Source organism: Misgurnus anguillicaudatus, unplaced genomic scaffold (assembly GCF_027580225.2).
Source record: "Misgurnus anguillicaudatus unplaced genomic scaffold, ASM2758022v2 HiC_scaffold_31, whole genome shotgun sequence".
NCBI lineage: Eukaryota > Metazoa > Chordata > Actinopteri > Cypriniformes > Cobitidae > Misgurnus > Misgurnus anguillicaudatus.
Window position 1 is genome coordinate 3565753 of NW_027395281.1, and position 22193 is coordinate 3587945.

The 22193-nt window shown below is 41.8% G+C and overlaps 2 protein-coding genes across 16 annotated transcripts in view; both read right to left on the bottom strand.

The window, feature by feature from the left end:
- The window catches only part of LOC129452697 (NACHT, LRR and PYD domains-containing protein 3), a 224675-nt gene that overhangs the window by 175559 nt on the left and 26923 nt on the right, over window positions 1–22193 (bottom strand). The window lies entirely within an intron of this gene.
- Window positions 1–22193, bottom strand: part of LOC129454094 (uncharacterized) — a 476448-nt gene that overhangs the window by 22439 nt on the left and 431816 nt on the right. For 10 of the 14 annotated variants that reach the window (XM_073865347.1, XM_073865342.1, XM_073865343.1 and 7 more), the window contains 7 exons: window positions 21707–21877; window positions 18500–18673; window positions 16981–17154; window positions 16617–16790; window positions 16174–16347; window positions 9865–10038; window positions 3243–3413 (listed from right to left, as the gene is read on the bottom strand). In XM_073865347.1, the coding sequence (XP_073721448.1) occupies window positions 3243–3413; window positions 9865–10038; window positions 16174–16347; window positions 16617–16790; window positions 16981–17154; window positions 18500–18673; window positions 21707–21877 (1212 nt within the window). Of the gene's footprint in view, window positions 1–3242; window positions 3414–3435; window positions 9790–9864; window positions 10039–16173; window positions 16348–16616; window positions 16791–16980; window positions 17155–18499; window positions 18674–21706; window positions 21878–22193 lie in introns of those variants that run through there. The other 4 variants (XM_073865349.1, XM_073865346.1, XM_073865345.1 and 1 more) reach the window with 4 other exon arrangements.

Sequence of the window (22193 nt, forward strand, 5' to 3'; positions counted from 1 at the left end):
CGTTGGGGCATCGAACAGCGGGTGAGAGAGGCCGGACGAGAGGGGGAAGTGCCAGAGGGGTGCCCAGCGGGTCTGCTTTGGGTTCCTAAATCGCTCCGTTCCGAGGTCATCCGGTGGGGTCACGAATCCAAGTTAGTCTGTCATCCTGGGGTTCGGAGATCGCTGGCTGCCGTCCGTCAGCGATTTTGGTGGCCCTCTATGAGTTCCGATGTCAGACAGTTTGTGTTAGCCTGTCAGGTTTGTGCTCGCAATAAGGCTTCTCATCAAGCCCCAGTAGGTCTGCTTAAGCCCTTATCTGTCCCTTCCCGTCCCTGGTCTCACATAGCCATTGATTTTGTTACCAATTTACCCAGTTCTAGAAGTAACACTGTAATTTTGACCATTGTCGATCGCTTCTCTAAGGCAGCGCATTTTGTCCCTCTGCCCAAGCTTCCTTCTGCCAAGGAGACGGCTCAGATTATGATAGAACACGTCTTTCGCTTACATGGTCTGCCTTCTGACGTAGTTTCTGATAGGGGTCCTCAATTTATCTCCCGTTTTTGGCAAGAGTTCTGTAGACAGATCGGCTCCACAGCCAGCTTGTCTTCAGGTTATCATCCACAGACCAACGGGCAATGTGAACGGGCTAACCAGGATCTTGGTCGTGCGCTCCGCTGTCTGACATCTCAATATCCGAGCTCTTGGTGCCAACAGTTACCCTGGGTAGAATATGCACATAACTCTCTTCCTGTTTCTTCCCATAAGATGTCTCCGTTTGAGGCTTCCATGGGGTTTCAGCCCCCTCTTTTCCCAGATCAGGAACTCGATGCGGTGGTCCCGTCTGCGCTAGCCTTTGTTCGATGTTGCAGACGCACCTGGAGGAGGGCTAGAAATACATTACTCAGGACCTCCAGACGGACCAAAGCCGCGGCTGATCGTCACCGTAGACCCGCGCCCCGTTTTATCTGTGGGCAGAAGGTATGGCTTTCTTCCAAGGATCTGTCTCTCCGAGGGCCATCCCGTAAGCTGGCACCTCGATTCCTTGGGCCATACAGTATTGAAAAGGTTATTAACCCGGTGACGGTTAAGCTCAGATTGCCTCCTGCTCTCGGTCGGGGTTCATCCAGTTTTTCATGTGTCAAAACTGAAGCCTGTTTTCTTTTCTCCCCTTAACCCTGTCCCTTCTGCTCCCACCCCTCCCACCCCGCAGCTTCTGGACGATGCCCCAGTTTTTACTGTTAGATCCCTTTTAGATGTGCGTCGGCGGGGCAGGGGTTTTCAGTATTTAGTGGATTGGGAGGGCTATGGTCCGGAGGACAGGTGTTGGGTACCGGCCCGGGACATCTTGGACCCTGACCTGATTGTGGACTTCCGTCGGCGACGAGGTGAGCCCTCCCATGGACCGCCTGGGGGCGGTCGTGGGGGGGGGGGTCCTGTCGTGACTTTGGTTTTTGTGACTGCTGTATTTTTGTTTCTCTGTTCATGTTTCTGTGTTGACTGTTTCACACGGCTCTGTCACGGGTGTCATTAGTGTCATTTCTTTCACGTGCGTCTCTCACCTGATATTCATTTGATGCCCAATCGGTTTAGTATTTAATCCGTGTGTGTGTGTTTGTTCTTTGCAAGTTCGTCTGTGTATGTTCTCGCCATTACTAGCATCGCTAGTTTCTAGTCTTGTCCTGTGTTCGTTTCTAGTTTGGATTATTTTTTTCTTTAATTTGTGCTCTCTGCTGTCCAGGAAGTTTCGCTGGGATTTTGTTTATACCTTCGGCTCACTGGACTGTTTCTCTGCTGCCTGTTACGGACTGTCTTCAACCTCAGTTGGATTAATAGACTGGTCAATCACTTGTTACTGCGGTCGCTCATTGCAGCTTAGTTGCTGTCCACTGGAGGAGTCCTTCATCTCTGGAGCTGTCCAGCTTCTCTCGTCAGCACCACTAACGCTCTCTCTCTCTCTGCCCGCCACAGGATTTCCCTCTACCACCTGTCTCGTGAGCCAGCTGCCGGGTTGACTTCGACTCTCCCTGCGTGAGGTGTTCTGGCCATATTTATACTCTCTCCCACCGTTCGTTGTCTGGCCGGAGCCCGAACGTGTGTGGTTCATCGCCCCAGTGCCCGTGTGTGCTCCCCACTCCCAGCCGTCTGCCTTGGTGTGGCTTTGAGCCCAGACGTGCTTCTGTCATTTTACACACATTATTGTTTAAATAAATCTTCTGTTATCCGCACTGGGATCTTCTGTTTTCATTGTGTGACAGTCTGTATATATTGCCCTCATGTATCCATTGTCTTCTGTTGGTTATTGCATGTAGTTGTATGTGCTGTCTTAATGTCAAGGCCATGAATGTCATCATACCATGTATTATGTTTATTGGATTATATTTAACATCACTATCTGCACTTAGATCATGTCTCATCTCATGTTTGGACAGACAGTAATTTACATTGATTTAATTGTAAAAAACAGAAAGTTTTTCATCTTTTAAAGGACAAGTTGGGTATTTTACACTTAAAGCCCTGTTTTCAGATTGTTTATGATGAAATAAAACGGTTTTGACCGAAATTTCGACATATGCGGCTGCCCCGAGAATTTTCGGGTGTTTGTTGTTTCACCTCCCACCTCTACAATGGGTTTATAGGTGCACTGGAACAATCCTTCCTAAAATGCATTAAACTTTCTTTTACAAAGACGTGAAACTCACCGAGTGGTCAGGGGTGTTTCACTGATATGCTCACACAAAAATCGCTGCAAAAGATGCTTTCCAACAGCTGTTTTAGCATTCGTTGTTAACTTGTGGACCTATTTTTCCAAACGCCTCACACCCGTACATTCTTCCGCTTAGAGCTTGAATAATAGACACTCCAGCCCAGTTAGTGGCGCTAATTCACCTTTGCCAATTGCAAGAATACAAACAAAGTTCCCAGCGTGGAGTAATACCGTACCTCACAGCACATCTAATACAAGTCAATGGAGTTGGACAAAAACTACGATAAAACCTGTTGGAATGCGTATTTTGCAGCGATTTTTGTGTGAGCATACCAGTGAACACCCCTGACCACTCGCTGAGTTTCACGTCTTTGTAAATGAAAGTTCAATGCATTTAAGGAAGGATTAGGAAGGCCGCATATGTCCAAATTTCAGTCAAAACCGTTCTATTTCATCATAAACAATCTGAAAACAGGGCTTTAAGTGTGAAATACCCAACTTGTCCTTTAAAATCTTTAATAATCCCACACAGAGTAATTTCTTGATGTAATGTTGTTACCTGAGTTTGTGTAGTTGACAGTTTGTATTTTGTAATCCGTTGTGAAGTTTAATGACTCCGGAATCCTGTAGTTTATTGTTGCTCATGTCGAGCTCTTTTAGACCGGACTTTGATCTTAAAACTGAAGCTAAAGCTGAACAACTTTCTTCTGTAAGACCACAACCACTCAATCTGAAATATTACACAACACAAACATCATTTACACACAACACTTTTATAATGGGTGTGTATTATTTACTTCATTCATAAACTTATTTCAATACAACACAAACATAATTTACAAACACACAACACTCTTATCATGGGTCTGTATTATAAGACTGATTTGATTAATTCATGAACTCATTTCAATACAAGACAAATAATAAAACATCACAACAATAATACACTTCAATTCATCATTTCCTCTTCATTCAAACCCATAATATTAAATGATGTCCTCTTTGTATGTCACATATTTGCCAGGTTCTCCCCTCACTCAGCACAACAGGGGCCTCATTTGTAAAACTGTGCGTACGATCCTTAATTGTATAAATCACAGATCACCTGAAATTACCGGCTGTTGACATGGTAATTAACAGACGAGCAGTTCAAACCATAACAACACAAAGCATAAAGTTAGATCAGATTTACAGACTTTACTGCATGTTTGGATGATAAACTTTATACACACATGTGAGGAATATCTTCATTAATGTCTGGACATTGAGGAAGAGAAGCGTTTATCTTTAACGTTACCTTAGAAGAAGAACAATGGAATACGCACTGGATGAGGATATATACTTGAAGTAATTTATCCTCATTTATATTTGCTATCATGTAATATGCTTATGGTTTGTGCAGTTCAGCCTACATAAGCGACCTCAGCAGAATGGTAGATAACTGTTACATGTCGTACAGTGTTAAACACAGTTATTCACTTTCGTATCCTTCATGGCAACTTTCAGTGAGCCTGCACTGCAAGATCTTTTAAGTGTGTGCTGTAATATGATTCCATATATTGTTTACATGCAACGCAATTCCATACATTGCGCTTTACACGCGACACCGTTTTTTATGAGCGGCGCATTGTTTACTCGGAGACGGGAGTACTCACCACATGGTCGCCATATGGGATGTATTTTTAAAGTTCATATGTGCTTATAGAAATGCGTTAAAAACCGAAACTAGACGATCAGGCGATGGACATCTGAAACAGCTTTTTATAAAACTAATCACTGCAGAAGTTTTATCTGAGATGTTCTGAATTTAGTTTATGTACATGATAGTTTATCTGAATGTAGTGCTATCAGTGATATTTGCCCATCAGTTGAACAAAGCCCTTTTTCTTTTGGATCCTCTTAAAGTAAAGCTGAATGGACTGTCAGTATTTTATCAGAACCTTTTCAAGGTATAGAGTTTACTTGATCTAAAGAGAGATGGAACGACTTTTTCCCTTCAATGGCTTTTGGAAGAACCTTTAGTCAATGGAGCTCGTTTTGACATTTCAAGGGACAATCATACTTTTCATGGTCTGGACATTGTCTTACGAAACGAATGCATTGTTACACTCGGACATCTAATTTGTGTGACTGGAATAGACTTTAAAAGAACTGAACAAGTGGTTTACATTTTGAAAGTCAAATCCTCACGAATAGTTGGACTAATGATGAGAGGATGGAAATCATTATTGCAACATAAGGAAAAATGTTATTGGTGGAACATAAAAGAAATATGTACAATGTTCAGTTCGATGGATGATTTTCCCATCTCTGATTTTTCCCCTAGGTTGGACGACTGTAATGTTTTTTGTTAAATCATGAAGAATTTGTATGTTGAAATTTTTATGCTGCCACTAGAAAAGATTTTTATAAAGCTTGTGTTAAGGTTTTCAATAAAAAAGTTTAAATGGTAGAATTGATACGCTGTGGCCAGTGATGCCAAGTCCGCTTATTATACGTGACTTTGGGCTTATTTTTCTGTAAGTCACTTACAAATATTGGTAGTCGTAGGTTTTTTTTGGGTCTTGTTTCTTAAGTGTACTTGCTTATTTGGGCTTGATCCCAGCTCCATAATAAGTTGTCAATCGGATATTTTCTATATGTTATTTAAACGTAGGAGTCTGTCTAGCCTGTTCTCTCTGTTCCTCCCCTTTCCCCATACACACAGGAGTTTTTTCCCACCCATATCCTGCTTCTAATTGGCTCTGACCCAGATGGCAACGAGTACTAGCCAATCGGAGGCAGAGCAGTTGCGACTGATGGGACTTTAGGAGAGTTTTTGGAGGAACAAATGCCTGGGACAAAGTGGGCGAAATATGGGAAAAATATAACAAAGAAGAAAGAACTGGGAGAAAGAGAAGGGAGTAAAAGAATGGATTCAACCAGTCATGTGGGATGACTCAAAAGCACTGTGCAGAGTATCAGCAGAGGTGGACACTACTTAAAGTAAATTTTCCAAGCATCTGTGCTTTATAAGAGTGTTTGTCTTGGGAAAAAAATTACTTTACATTACTAAAAAAATGTTGTATCATACTGTGTATTCCTTTTATATTGCATATTAAAATTGATTTAATACCTAATTACATAAAAATGGTGTACTTTTACTTAATTGAGTAAAAGTACAAAATAACTTTTACTTAAGTAAAAGTAAAAAAATACTAGATGTACTTAAATATTAAATATAAACCAAAAACTTGAAATTGTGAAATGTAGTGGAGTAAAAATTATGATAATATGCTTTGGAATGTAGGTTTTTCAAAGAAAAACATGAATAAAATACAAATACTTAAATATTTACTTTTATGTAGAAATTAAAAATACATAAGTAGTGTTCACGTCTGAGTATTAGTTAAGTGTGAAATATGTGCACACCATGCGGACCTCGTACAACATGCTAGAGAAACATGAAGAAATGCAGCACCGTTCTCCTCAATGAGGCTTACAGACATGGTGGGGGGGGGGGGGGCGTAGAAAAGTCGCTAGTTTTGGGCTTGTTTTCGCAGACCTGGTTGCTTATTTGTCTCGCGAGATCTGGCAGCACTGGCCATAGCATAAATTTCTTAATACTGAGGAGAGTGTAAAACCTGAGTGGAAGACCCTGTATAAGCCCCCGTTGTCCAAAAGGGCTGGGGATTTACAATGAAAGGTACTGCACTGTGCGATTGGGGTAAATGCTTTATTTTAGTTATTAATTCTGGTTTTAGTGATGAGTATCCTTTTTGTTTTAAAAGAGAACCCGTTTTTCATGCTTTTAAAGAATGTGACAGGTTGAGATCTTTGTTTTCTTCTTTCAATAGAATGTTCACAATGTTGATTTTAATTTTTGGTTTTCAGTTTGTGCAGAGTAAAATCTTTACCTGTCAGCTGTTCATCTTAGGTCAAGCCAAACTGGCTATTTACATAAGCAGGAACATTTACATTTAGCAGATGCTTTTGTCCAAAGCGACTTACAAATGAGGTAAACAACAGAAATAATTATAGCAACACAAGAACAGCAACACATAAGTGCACTTCACTATTGCACTATTCTAATTTTGTTTTTTAATTTGGTTAAATCTCGTATTTTTGTTGACTTTTTTGCATTACATGTGAACGGCCCCTACGCTAATAGGATTCTGTTTCTCTCTCCCTGTCTCGTCCTCGACCCCGAGGACAATGAGACAAACAGACCCAGTTCCTGCAGCTGTGAAGGTCATCACACCACTGATCTACTGACTGTCCTTCAATGTGATGCCCAGCCGATGCCTGACCAACGACCACCGGCTGAACCAGTTTAATCCGCTTAGCTGTTCACATACCCCAGTAGTATTTATATATATAAATATATATGTATCTTTCTCAGGGGTTTTTCTCCTCCTAGGAGTTTTCCCCCTGGATTAGCCATGAAGGTTTTTCTCCTAGGGGTTTTTTCATCCCCTGCAGAGTCCGCCATCTTTGGCTTAATTTAATACTTTACTGTATACGTCACATTATTACAACGCTTTATTTTCGCTTTATCGCTTTTTTACGCTTTTCCTATCTATTAATGTAAAGCTGCTTTAACTCTTTCCCCGCCATTGACGAGATATCTCGTCAATCAAGAGAAAACGCTTCCCCGCCAATGACGAGAATTTCCGTCTTTCCGCAATACCGCTATTATCCACTAGGTGGCTAACTTTTTAAACTTTTTAAAGTTTCTGCAAAGTTCTGCAACTTGTCATATAATGTAGTGTGTACTGTAACATGAGCCACGTTAATAAAAGGCTTTTAAATTCTCTAATTTCTTTCTCTCTCTCTCTCTCTCTCTCTCTCTCTCTCTCTCTCTCTCTCTCTCTCTCTCTCTCTCTCTCAAGTTTCAAGTTTGTATTTATTTATTTAGCACATTAAAAAACAGCAACCAGGGATGGCCAAGGGGCTGGACAATATAGACAATAAAAAGAAAAACAGAAATAAAAGGCAATTCCATAGCAAGCGATCACATTGAGTTAAAAGCTAAAGAGAAAAAATAAGTTTTAAGAGAGGATTTAAAAACATTTAAAGATTTAGCTGTTCTAATGTAAATGGGGAGACTGTTCCACAGCCTAGGCCCGGTAACCGCAAAAGATCTATCTCCTCTTTTCTTTAACCGTGCCCTAGGGGCAGACAAAAGGCCCTGATATCCAGACCTCAGGTTTCGTGAGGGATTATGAGGACAGAGAAGGTCAGACAAATATGTCGGTGCCAGATTGTGAATGTATTTAAAAACAAATACAAGAATTTTAAACTGAATTCTAAAATGTACCGGTAACCAATGCAATGATTTTAGGATTGGTGAAACATGATCAAACTTAAGTTTTTTTTGAGGAACTTTGCAGCAGCATTCTGTACTAATTGGAGACGAACAATAGAATGTTTGGATATGCCATAGTAGAGGGAGTTGCAATAATCCAACCTCGATGTAATGAGGGCATGGACAGCGATCTCTAAGGTTTTCTCAGAGAGAGAGGATCTGACCTTAGAGAGAAGACGTAGCTGGAAAAAACAGGAGCTAATCAATGCATTTATTTGTTTATCAAATTTGAGGTTGTGGTCCCAGAGAACACCTCAGTTCTTAATGCAAGAAGAAAATGGAGGAGGATAGTCCAGATCAATGCTACTGCAATTAAAATTATCATGGGGACCAGTGTTGGGTGTAACTAGTTACTAAGTAATTAGTTACTGTAATTAAATTACTTTTCCCTTGAAAAAGTAAAGTAAGGGATTACTCTTATTTTTCTTGTAATCTAATTACAGTTACTTCTGATGTAACTAAATACTGTGTATGGACTCTAAAACTATTATGTTAACTGTAATACAAAGGTGGATTTAACATGGTTTAAGTTTAAAATTCTCACTATTTACGGGTTGATTATTAGCATTAATATTATTGAGATGCTGGCTGTTTATTAATGCTTAGCACATATCTGATTCTGCAAAACCTTATTCTACGTCCTTTACCCTCCCCATTTCTACCAATACTTAAAATTAACAACTTCTTTAGTATTAATAAGCAGTATTTGGAGTATATTGAGGCAAAAGTAGTTAATAGTTAGTAAATGGAGATAATTGGACCCTAAAGTGGGACCAGAATAATTGATGTACTTTTATATATTATTTTTTTGAGCCATTTCAAGCCTATCCTTGTATCATGTACTAAATAGGATTTAGAAAGTAATTAGTAATAAGTAATTAAATACTTTTTGGATAGAGTAATTTGTAAAGTAATCTAATTACATTATTAAAGATGTAATTAGTAACTAGTAATTAATTACTTTTTTTGAGTAACTTACCCAACACTGATGGGGACCAAAGACAATAACCTCGGTTTTGGATTCATTCAAAAATAAGAAATTTTGAGAGAACCACATTTTTACTTCCTCTAGGCATGCAGAAAGAGAATTAACAGCAGAGTCTTTGTTGCGTTTCAGAGGAAAATAAATTTGAGTATCATCTGCATAACAGTGAAATGATACACCATGTTTTCTGAAAATGGAGCCGAGAGGAAGTAAATATAGAGAAAAGAGAATAGGAGTCAGAATAGATCCCTGCGGCACTCCACATGAGAGTTGGATTGGCGAGGAAGAAAAATTACAGAGTTTAACGGAAAAACTTCTATTTGTTAAATAGGACCTAAACCAACTAAGGACAGTTCCCTGGATGCCCACATTAAATTCTAGTCGAGCTAAGAGGGTTTTATGATCAACTGTATCGAAAGCCGAGGTTAAGTCTAAGAGTATTAGGATCACAGGGTCACCACCAGCATCAGTCGCTAACAGAATATCATTAGACACTTTTAATAAAGCAGGCTCCGTGCTGTGCAGAGGTTTAAAACCAGACTGAAAAGTGTCAAAAATCTGAGTTGAGTTAAGAAAAGTTTGAAGTTGATTAAGAACCGTTTTCTCCAACATTTTTGTAATAAAAGGAAGTGTTGAAATAGGTCGAAAATTATTGAAATCTTTATCATCAAGTGAAGTTTTCTCTCTCCCCACAGGTTTCCTGTCATCACCGTCGTTGTCTGATGGATATTTGGATTCCTTGGTTTACAGTCTGACCCGGAGTGTGTGTGCACTCTAAAAAATGCAACCCACCATTTTTTAGAGTGTGTGTGTGTTTGTGTTTATTGTTAATAAAGATGAAATCTTCACCTGAGTGTGTTGAGTCTACAGTGTGTATCCTTCAGAAGATCACAGATCTGTTTCACTCTTTTCTTGTTTAGTTTATGATCATTCAGATTCAGATCTCTCTGGAGTAAAGGATTTATACCAAGAGTTTCATTCAGATACTGATGAGCTTCTTCTGCTGAAGGACTCTGTAATAATCTGGAGACAGAAGTTTATATTATCAGTTTAATAATCATTTACTCTAACAACATTATATAACACGATTTTAAAGATTCAAAAAAGATTTGAACATTACACATTTAAAAGCTTTTAAAAAAGCTTCTTGTAGATTAATAGTAAGGAAAAACAAACTGATTTAAATCAAATAAACGTCTCGGTTACGGATGTAACCCTCGTTCCCTGAAGGAGGGAACGGAGACGTCACGTCGTGACCGACGAATTGGGAACTCGCTTAGAGAGACCAATCTGCTTCGAATACTACAAAAAACGCCAATGAACTTGGCATTGAGATATTTGCATAATGCTGGCGCCGCCCCGCCAGGTGCGTATATAAGGCGCACGTGCAAATAAGGAAATCAGCTTCTGTTCGCTGAGAAAGCCGGAAGGTGACCGGCCTAAACAGCAGGTGGCAGCACCTGTGGCGACGGGACGTGACGTCTCCGTTCCCTCCTTCAGGGAACGAGGGTTACATCCGTAACCGAGACGTTCCCTTTCAGTCGGTCACTACGACGTCACGTCGTGACCGACGAATTGGGAATCCCTACCAAAACGCCACTAGGGGCTGACCTCTTCCAGTGTCTGCGTAAAGCCCTCCGGTTCCACTTAAGGATAAGGAGAATTAGGTTTTAAGGCAGAAGGCCGGGCACTAGATGTTCCTTTAACCCACAGTAGTGCCAGCGACTGGGAAGCGCCCTATCTGAGCGGTATAGGGACGCTGCGGAAGCCACCGCCCCGTTAAGGGCTATTGGTGGGCGAAAGTCAACCGTAGTTGAGGTCTAAATGACAGCCGTGGCTGTGTAAGCAAAGCAGTGCTCTGCTAAGGGAAACGTGGGCTAGTAGGATTAACCCCACGGAATAATACTCACAAAGGAACCCGTTGGGACGCAATGTGGGGCCCTGGCCAAACACGTAGGTTCGTAAGAATACAACTAGTGAAAGGCTGACAGCCAATGCTCCGCAACAAAGGCTGTCAAGGCAGTGGAGGGAGCAAATCAAACCATTACGCATTTTTGCTCTGTTAGCCTTCCATACTGAAACTCAATTTGGAGCCTCAGTCGGAGGCTGCAAGCCGACTTGCGAGTCTGCTCTCCGTGCCCTCCCTGGTGAGGAAAGAACACGAGAGGATACAGGCTCGATACGAACATTGTAAAATCTAATGAACGTATTAGGTGTCGCCCAACCAGCAGCTCTACAGATGTCTGTTAGCGAGGAACCACGAGCTAAAGCCCAAGATGAGGCAACACTCCGTGTGGAATGCGCTCTCAAATTAAAGGGCAAGGAATGCCCTGCAAATTGTAAGCTAGGGCGATAGTATGAACTATCCAATGAGACATCCTCTGCTTAGTGACAGCTTTCCCTTTCTGCTGGCCACCATAACAAACAAAGAGCTGGTCTGAGGTCCTGAAGCTTTGCGTGCGGACCACGTAGAATCGCAGTGCGCGTACGGGGCACAACAAAGCCTCGGTTGGGTTTGCCTGCTCCAAAGGCAACACTTGCAAGCTCACCACCTTATCTCTGAAGGGAGTGGTGGGAACTTTGGGCACGTAGCCTGGTCTGGGTCTTCAGTGAGACAGCAGGACCAAAAGCTAAAGGCACGAATCGTCAACAGAGAATGCATGTAAATCTCCTACTCTCTTCATGGAGGCCAATGCTAGCAGGGTCAGAGTTTTCATTGATAAAAACTTAGACTCGCACACTGCAAAGGCTAAATCGGAGACCTGAAGGCTTCAGCACCATGGACAGGTCTCAGGAAAAAAGAGGGAGGGCGCGAGGGGTTTAGCCTGCGAGCGCCTCTTTAAAATGTAATAATTAAATCATGCTGGCCAACTGATCTGCCGTAGATAAGTGAGTGATGAGCAGAAATAGCGGCGATATCAATTTTAATGGCGGAGGGACAGCCTACCATCTAACCCATGTTAAAGATATAAAGCATCATGTTAAAGGGCATTCTCTGGGTCCTCGCGTTGCGAAGAGCACCGGGTGACGAGAAGGATTCATTAAGCGCGTAAGCCCGTCTTGTGGACGGTGCTCGGACCGCGTCGATGGTGTTAGATACCGCTTGCGATAAATCACCTAAACCTTGCGCGCGCTCAACGACCGTACATGGATATCCACAGGTCGGGGCGCAAGTGCCAAATGTGCCCCTTCCTAAGAAAGAAAGTCCTTCCTCAGGGGAATCCGCCAGGGAGGGCTGTCGCGAGGAGCATTAACTATGAAAACCAATTCTTGGTCGTCCAGTACGGACGATTAATAAAAGGCTCTCCTCGTCCTGCCTGACTTTGCACAGTGTCTGCGCAATAAAGCTCACTGGAAGGAATGCGTATTTACGCACCCCCCGCGGTCAGCTGTGTGCCAACGCATCCACGCCGAGGCTGCCCTCGGTTAGTGAATAAAATAGGCGACAGTGGGTATCGTCCGGCGACGCAAACAAATCTATCTACGCACAACCGAACTTCTTCCAAATTAGCTGGACCGTCTGGGGGTGGAGTCGCCATTCGCCGGGGGCGCAGCTCGGAAGCGCGTACCGCTGTATTGAGCGATCCCGGGATGTAAATGGCACGAAGGGACCTCAGATGCTTCTGACTCCAAAGGAGGAGATGACGAGCGAGATGCGACAGGTGACGAGAGCGCAAAACCGCCTTAACGGTAAATAACGCAACAGTCGCAAAGTTATCGGTGTCGACAAATACATCCTTCCCTCGCATCTCCATAGCGGAGCGTACAAGTCCCAGATATACAGCGCACCGCTCGCGGCAGTTGGGGTGCTATGCACACCCCAGACTGCAGGCCCGTCATACGTGGCTGAACATCCCGTGCTTAGGGCATCGCATGCTACAGAATGCCAGGAGACCCCTCAGAGGCATATCTTGCTATCAGAAATGCTGGGTCTACTACGGGGAAATTTAAATGACACGCAGGTGTAGTGTTTACACAATGTATGCCGGTGCGCCACGCTCTCCTCGAGACTCGATCGTAAAGCCAACGCTGAAGCGGTCTCATATGACGCAGCTCGAACAGTGTCACGGCTGCAGCATGCTGTCATATGTCCAGGAGCTTCTGAAATTGTATCAGAGGGACCGCGTACTTCCCTCGAATTAAACCGAGGCAAGTCAGAACTGACTAGTTGCGCGCTCTTGTAAAACACGCCAATTAGTTGATCGAGTCTAATTCCATACTGAGAAAAAGGATCCTCTGCACGGGGCAAAGTTGCTCTTTCCCAGTCGACCTGATGACTTAAACGAGCGAGATGCCGAAGCATTAACTCTCTGTGTTCGCGCACGTCTGCCAAGAACGGGCTATTATAAGTCAACGTAAATAAAAGCAGAATGCAAACAACGCTCTCTCTCTGATATTTTAATGTCGTGACTAGCACTTTCATGGAGACACGGAGAGAGAGAGACAGCTCGAATGATGTACTTAATATTAATATGCCCACCCCACGACGCAGAGCGAAAAACGGTCTAAGGCGAGGGAGATGGACACAAAAAGTACACGTCTTACAGGTCTAAGGCTGCAAACCGATCTGAATATTGAAATACGAGCCTCGGCGTTATCATCCAAAAAAGACCACCTTTGTGGAGCCGGTGCGTAAATCAAATCGATCGTAACCCACCGCGTATTTTGGGTACTATGAGACAAAGGCTGGAAAAACCCTATCATCATATCATCATCTCGGTAAGAGGGACCGGCTCGATAATCCTTCGCCAGCAGGACATCGACTTATGCACGCAGTACATGTGCATCGGACACTTTCACTATAGTGAAAACGAAAGCCCGAGAATTTCGGGGTTGTGCCGGTAATTGTATTTCGTAACCGAGGCGGATCGTGCGTAAAACCCAACGAAACGGGCTGGGAACTGAAGCCAAGCACCCAGGCACCGTACGAGGAGAATTAACGACACTACCAAAGTACCCGCGGTGGGGCAGCGAAGCGAGACAGGTGAGACTGCCGGTGCGTCTGCCGTGACAGCATAAGCATCACAGTATGTGTGTGTGTGACACTGACCTGAGCCCGCTGAGGGAAACGGTCGTCCGGTCTCCTCAGCTGAGGACGCAGACACCGAAGGGGTTGCTGGTGATCCGGTCTCCTGAGTGGAGGGCTCGGACTCCTCAGAACACCCGCTGGCGATAGAGGAGAGGTAGGGTGAGCTGGTGTGTGCCCGCTCACGGCTCTCTCGATCCTCTGGAGACCTGGAGAGGGAAGAGGAATGCACTCTATGTGTGGTTAAGTGGGTACCGGCTAAAAGCCGGTGGAACATATGCAAACCAAGAATTTTCCACCCGACCCTCTATCGGGGGAAGGAGCGAATCACCGTCTCCTGAAGAGTGATCCTCTGCCAATCCGGGTCGCCCGCTTACTGGCCACTTAAACTCCCGATTTCACGGGAAGCGGCTAAGCGGGCGGGGCGAGCTGCTGACGACCGGTTCCACCGCGCTGCCGAGATGGGGTCCGAGGAGGGGAACGAAGGTGGTCGCCGCAGCACGCCGACGGCGAGAGGCAGACTGAGGAGCCGGCGTGGTGGTTTTTACCAAGGGCAGCTCTCCTTCGCCGGGCATGACCTAAGAGATCGCCTCAGTCTGCGCAGTGGAGCTGTACGACTCCACGGCCTCGCCGAAGAGGCCGGTCTGTGAGACAGGAGCATTCAAGAAGTTGTTCTCGCCTGCGTCCGTCAGCCAGACACAGCCAAAGGTGGCGATCTTGAACCACTGTGGTGAACATCGCACGACTGAAGGTCGCGGCTTCCCTCGTAAATCCTTGGTGAACCTGTAGCAACGTTATTGCGTGCAGGGCTGAAGCCGCCTCTCCGCATGCCTGACAGACAGCGCCCGTAACCGGACGACTGTCTACAAACACGGGAGGGAAGGGTTGGGTGGTCCCTCCAGGAACGCAGCTGCATCGCAACCCCCCGCTCCACTGAAGGGGTCCCCGCCCTTAGCGGCTCCCCTGGTGAGGGAGATGAGGGGTGAAAGCTGAAGCTGAACGACCGGATGGCCGCAAATCACGTCAGCTCTTCGTGCCGTCGGGAAGAAAGGCACAGGAGCAGAGGACTGAGAGGCCCGAGCAGCTCCGAAATACCAATCACGTGGGCAGTACGGTTCGGGCGGAGAGGGGTTAACCTCTCCAACTCTACCGTTTCCGCCGCTCGAGCGGGCACGGCCGCCATCTCCGGAACGACTCCACTTCGGAGGAAATTGGACACCCCTCTGATGCTGCAGAAGTGAACGGGACCAGAAGGAGGTCCAATGGATCGGCAGAAATCGTAGAACACGACTCTGCCGTCTCCACCGGAGCCTCAACCGGCTGAGGATGAAAGGCCGGTAGGTGGAGGACGTATCCTCCGTCCTACTCAGCGTAGTGATGCGAAGAGCGTCATGCGAGCGCTTGACAGCCGCACCATGGCGGTGTCAGCACTGCAAAGGCGCGGACAGCATTCCCGTAGAAACGTCAGTCGTCTCCGCAATCCAAGAGGGTTATGCTCTCACAGAGAGAACAAAAACTCCCCACGAGCGCAGCCTCAGAGTGCTTGATGCCCAAGCATGAAGACAGCGCTCGTGACCGACACTGGAACCCTTATACCTCTCACATCCAAGATCGCACGGACGAAAAGCAATCCTGAAAAGGACGCCGATCTCCGAATATACGAGAGAGTGGCTGTCTTTAAAAAGACACAGAGCTCTCACGTATCACTCTTTAGGGAAATCACTCTTTAGGTGCTCAGCTGATGATGCGCACAGGGAAAGGCAACGCACACACTAAACTCAAAACAAAAAATATGCAGAGCAGTGGAATACTGCGAGCGTCCGCTGTGTTAGTACTGCTTGTCAATCAACTTCAGCAACCGTTCCCAGAAGAGCAGAGAGTAGCTTCTCAGTCAGATAAAGCCGGCTTTCGAAGCGAAAAAAGCTGATTTCCTTATTTGCACGTGCGCCTTATATACGCACCTGGCGGGGCGGCGCCAGCATTATGCAAATATCTCAATGCCAAGTTCATTGGCGTTTTTTGTAGTATTCGAAGCAGATTGGTCTCTCTAAGCGAGTTCCCAATTCGTCGGTCACGACGTGACGTCGTAGTGACCGACTGAAAGGGAACTACATATTATTGAGAATCCTCACCTGACTTTCTTCAGTGCACAGTCTTGATCTTGTATTAATTCATAGATGTGTTTAACTCCTGATTCTCCAGGATCATTTCCTCTGAGATCCAGCTCTGTCAGATGTGATGGGTTTGATTTCACAGCTTTAGACAAAGCAACATAACCTTCTTCTCCAATACTACAGCATGAGAGTCTAGAAATAAATAATAAAACTTTTGATTAGTTAGTTCATTTATTTACTTTTCATTCCAAAATTAAGATTATAAAAACTGGAATCAAAACCCAAATAGAAAAAAAAGATGTAATGTAGAGTACTAAAATTTTTGCATTGTTATTATTTAAATACTACATTAAAGCTGCCAATATTAAACTTCAACCACATAGTATCTTAAAAAGATTTGTGCATGAATGATTTAATAAGTTCATTATAATGGAAAAACATACATCAATATAAATATCTACCTGAGTGTCTGTAGTTTGCATTGTGGATTTGTCAACAGATCAGAGATCTTCTTCATTCCTGAGTCTTCAAGTTTATTTCCACTCAGATCCAGATGTATTATATGTGAAAGATTTAAAATAAAACCTGATATCAGATCAGCACAACCTTCTGCTGTAATACAGCTGTTATTCAACCTAAAGAGAAAGAAAACAAAATAAAGTTTCTCTGTTTAATTCAGACACAACAAATATCTACATGACCAGAAGAACTAACAACTACACATTTACTGATCCCAGTCCTCTAAATCTTTTTCATGAGAGTCTTCATGAGAATCAGATGTCACACAATGTTAGATAAAATGTAAAAGAGTATTGTAATCCTCACATGAGTGTGTTGAGTCTACAGTGTTTATCCTTCAGTAGATCACAGATCTGTTTCACTCTTGTGTTGTTTAGTTTATGATCATTCAGATTCAGATCTCTCTGGAGTAAAGGATTTATACCAAGAGTTTCACTCAGATACTTGAAGCCTTCAACTGCAGAAGAGCTTTTCAATAACCTGAAGAAAACAGAAAGTCAAATTCAATTAAATTTGATGTGTAGGAAAAATACAAATCTTGATAAATATTGTAAATGCTGGAAACACCTGATATACAATACACAAGCAAGGTTTATGGAGTATGCAGGGGAAACAGATGGAAAAATAAAAATCATTATCTTATTTTTTATAACTTAGATCATGTATATTTCCAAATAATGTATAGGCCCACATTGTGTCAAAAAAGAACCAATATATAAATTTCAAAAACTGTCAAAATGTACTTTTAGTTGAGAAAACACATTCATATATAACTTCCAATAAACTGATGAGTTTTCCACCAGAAATATTTGTTTTACTTTTGCAAATAGACCATTTATTGTTACATCCGTTGAATTATCAGAAAATAATGATTGACTCCAGTCCTTTGAATTATTTGAAAATAATGCACACCCACAGTACAACGGCACTCCATGAGGCAGTGCATTATTTTCAAATAATTCAAAGGACTGGAGTCAATTATTCAGCTTATACTATGGTTACCACAAACATTGCTCTGGTGCCAATTTTTAAGACATTTGACAAGTTAGTTGTGCGCTTTACAGAAAAATAATCAACAACCATGGTACATTTTTCAGCCAACCAGAATAAAGCATTTAACAGACCTGTGGTATAACTGTTGTTAAACTATGATCAGCAGTATTATTATTATTATTATTTAAAATAGGAGTCAGATTACGAAACAGAGACAATTGAACAAAACACGCTGATACCTTCACCCACGCCATTGGATACTGTCGTTGGGCCGATGAGTGGTTCCTTACAGTATCAAGTCTCACTTAAGTTTATTTTTAAATCTAGACTCGCGGCAAGCCCACTGAAATATAGACGCGTCTGAAACAAAACTCGTGTTCACAGGCAAGCTATGCAAGCAGTGTTTAATGGACACTAATGCAAGAATTCTTCCAATAAGTGGTCGGGACTCTGGACCCAATCAACTTGGGCATAAAGCAGTGAGAACATCTCCCATCCCCTAATTACGCGAGTCGGGCTGAATACTGTATGTGCTGGCAGGCTAGGGACAGCAAACTTTCAACCCGGTGGCATGACAACACCGGCCCTCGTAGCTAAAAAAAACAGACCGGCCCACCAGGAATTCTCCCGGTCCTCCCTATGGCAAGTACAATTTTGGTTGTGTTATTTGTGTCACTTTCTAAAATTGCTCTTTAGAAATTTATGTTTATTGTCCCCCCAACTGTTAGATTAAATTTATGTCCATGATTGGGACATTATAATACTAAAAGAATATCTATATGAATAATTATCCTGTGTATAATTAATTTAATATTTTTTCAACATGACTCACCTGACAGTCTTCAGTGCACATTTGTGATCTTGTATTAAATCATAGATGAGTGTGACTCCTGATTCTCCAGGATCATTTCCACTGAGATCCAGCTCTGTCAGATGTGATGGGTTTGATGTCATAGCTTTAGACAAAGCTTCATAACCTTCTTCTCCAATACTGCAGTCTGAGAGTCTAGAGAAGAAAAGTTTTCATTAATATTCACATATATTTTATACCACAGGTTTGTTGAAAGCTTTATTCTGATTGGTTGAGAAATGTTCATAAACGCACATCTAACCTTTCAAATATTTTAAATGACAATCAAATAACAATCAGAGCTGTCTGTGGTAACCGTGGTATGTAAGGGATCAGGGGTGAAAAGTAGTAACGAATTCAATTTCCTCCCGTTAATGTAATTGAGTAGTTTTTTGTGTACTTTTACTTTTTTTAGTAGTTTTTAAAATCTGTACTTTTACTTTTACTTAAGTATGTTTTGTTTAAAGTATTGTACTTCGCTACATTTTAAATCATATCTGTTACTGAGTAAAAAATAAATAAAAAAGCAAAGTGAAAGAAGTGCCACGGATGATTGATTGATGGGCGGGCAGGGGAACGCGCAAAAAGAACCATGGAGAGGGACGAGACAGGCGCGGGCTAATGCAGACCCTCAATTCAATTTGTATGAAAGAATCCCCTGGCCATTGAGGCGAAGCAGTTGTTTAATTCAGGTAGGATTCATGCTCTTGAGTACGGAATTGCCAACCGGGTTTTTACCGCTAATTTGCACAACACGTTTTTAATACATGCGTATTTTCTTCCGAGCGTCAAGTCAAACACAACTTAAGAACGTCCTCGAGAATTCGCAGGTCATTATACATTGCAGAGAGAAAGAGCGAGAGAGATTGAAAGACATCAGGTACAAGGTCTGGGAATCTAGAATACAATAAACGTGTAAAGGATAAAAGTACACTGTAAAAAAATTCCATAGAAATTGTAGATTTACATTTATGTTATTTACTGGCAAGAGTTTGTTCAAAGTTAAATAAACATTAAACATTTACAAGTCTTTGTCTTTACAGAGTAAAACTAAAAAAAACAGCATCAAGCATAACATTCTGGGAAACCAAATCGGTAACACTTTATTATAATGTTCATGATTTAACATTAGTTAATGTATTAACTAACATGAACAAACCATGAGCAATACATTTGTTACAGTATTTATTCATCTTTGTTAATGTTAGTTAATTGAAATAAAGCTGTTCATTGTTTGTTCATGTTAGTTCACGGTGCATTAACTAACGTTGACCAAATTTTAATAAAGTATTAGTAATTGTTGAAATTAACATTAATAAAGATTAATAAATGCTGCACAAGTGCAGTTCAGCATTAGTTCATGTTAACTAATGTAGTTAACTAATGTTAATTAATGAACATTATAATAAAGTGTTACCACAAAATCTGAAGCAAAAACAGAAAAAGGTTGATGATGATTTCTGGTTCCCAGAATGCTTTGCATGAGGCTGTTATTGTATAGTTTTATTCTGTAAAGATAAAGAGTTGTTAATATTTAAAATTGATTTAACTTTGAACAAACAAGTAAATAACATAAATGTAAATCTACGGTAAATTACCGGCAACCCAGCTGCAATAACATTGTAATTTCTACCGAATTTTTTTACAGTGTACACTGCAAAAAATGATGTGTTCTGTTTTTACACATTTTGTGTGTCATGCCATTTAAGGCGTTATTTCATGTTAAAATAAATGAAAGGGCCAACACAAGTTGTGTTAAAAACAGTGACGGGAGTAACGCGTTACAAAGTAATTCCGTCACTGTAATTCCAGTACTTTTAGCAGTAACGAGCATGTAATGAAGTAGTTACAATTACTGAAATTTAAATGAGTTGGTTAATTGTGTACTCTATTTTGTGATAAATGAACACTTGCAGACAAGACATTTCTAATCTAATGTTGCAGGACCGTGGTGGGGGCACAATGAATAATAACACAGGAGGTGCGTTAGTATAGGGACAACACATTAATAATGCAGTACAGTAACACATTTACAGTAACGGAATTACTTTGTAACACGTTACTCCCATCACTGTTTTAACACAACTTGTGTTGTCCCTTTCATTTATTTTAACATGAAATAACGCCTTAAATGGCATGACACCCACAACTATAAACTATTTGACTGGCCAATCAGAATCTAGCATTTTAGAGAGCCGTGTAATAAGAGTAGAATAATTGACTCTGGTCCTTTGAATTATTTGAAAATAATGCACACCAGCGGTGTAACTCCACTTTGCGTCGTGCTGCATTACCACCTTGGGTGTGCATTATTTAAAATATTCACCTGCCTGTCGTCAATTATATCTTACTTAAAGGCAGGATAGACAGGAATAAAGTAAAACCTTTTTTACAAATTTGTTTAAACTGTCTTTATATACCAATACATAAGTAAAATGTAAGTACTCTGAAAAAAAGAGTATAAATGTTTTTCCATTCACTTCACCCCCTCCCTTCTGGGTTTCTTCTAAAGCCACGCCCCCAAAACACATGAACGTGCGACGCTGACCGGCTCTGCTGGGAGAAGCATTTACCTCAGACAGGCGGAGAGGAAGGAGCGTGGTGCATGTAGTAACATCATGTCACAATCACATGTAATAATACACCTAACTTTATCACTATGAATATAAACAAATAGGATGGCTTTTAGTACTCACTATTAAGCCAGTGTTTTGCATGGAAGAGTTTTTGTGATGAAAGGATTGTTGACTGATGAGGACTACACTCCGGAGACAACGCATGTGTGGGCAGATCCCGTAGCAACAGGGGTGGTGCAATGGTCGCGCGAGAGAGTGATAGTCGCGCAAGCCAATCATTTGTTTTGTCCCGAATGGAAATAATTAGCTGTGTTAAAACAATGGTGAGAGGTCTACAGACACTCGAGTTTTATACTCTCTTTTTCAGAGTACTTACATTTTAATTATGCATTGGTATATAAAGACAGTTTAAACAAATTTGTAAAAAAGTTTTTTAGATAATGCCTGCCTATCCTGCCTTTAAATGTATTTTCTTTATATTTTGGTAAGTGAAAAATAAAACAATTTACTTGTAATTTACAATGATTTATTTGTTAAGAAAAGAGAAAGTTTTTCATCTTTTAAAATCTTTAATAATCCCACACAGAGTAATTTCTTGATGTAATGTTGTTACCTGAGTTTGTGTAGTTGACAGTTTGTATTTTCTAATCCGTTGTGAAGTTTCTTGACTCCTGAATCCTGTAGATTATTGTTGCTCATGTCGAGATCTTTTAGACCGGACTTTGATCTTAAAACTGAAGCTAAAGCTGAACAACTTTCTTCTGTAAGACCACAACCACTCAATCTGAAATATTACACAACACAAACATCATTTATACACAACACTCGTATCATGGGTGTACTGTATTACTTTACTTCATTCATAAACTCATTTCAATACAACACAAACATAATTTACAAACACACAACTCTCTTATCATGTGTTTGTATTAAAAGACTGATTTACTTTATTCATAAACTCATTTCGATACAAAAACACAATAATACACTTCAATTCATCATTTCCTCTTCATTCAAACTCATGATATTAAATGATGTTGTGTTTGTTAAGAGACTTTAAATAAAGATGAAATCCTCACATGAGTGTGTTGAGTCTACAG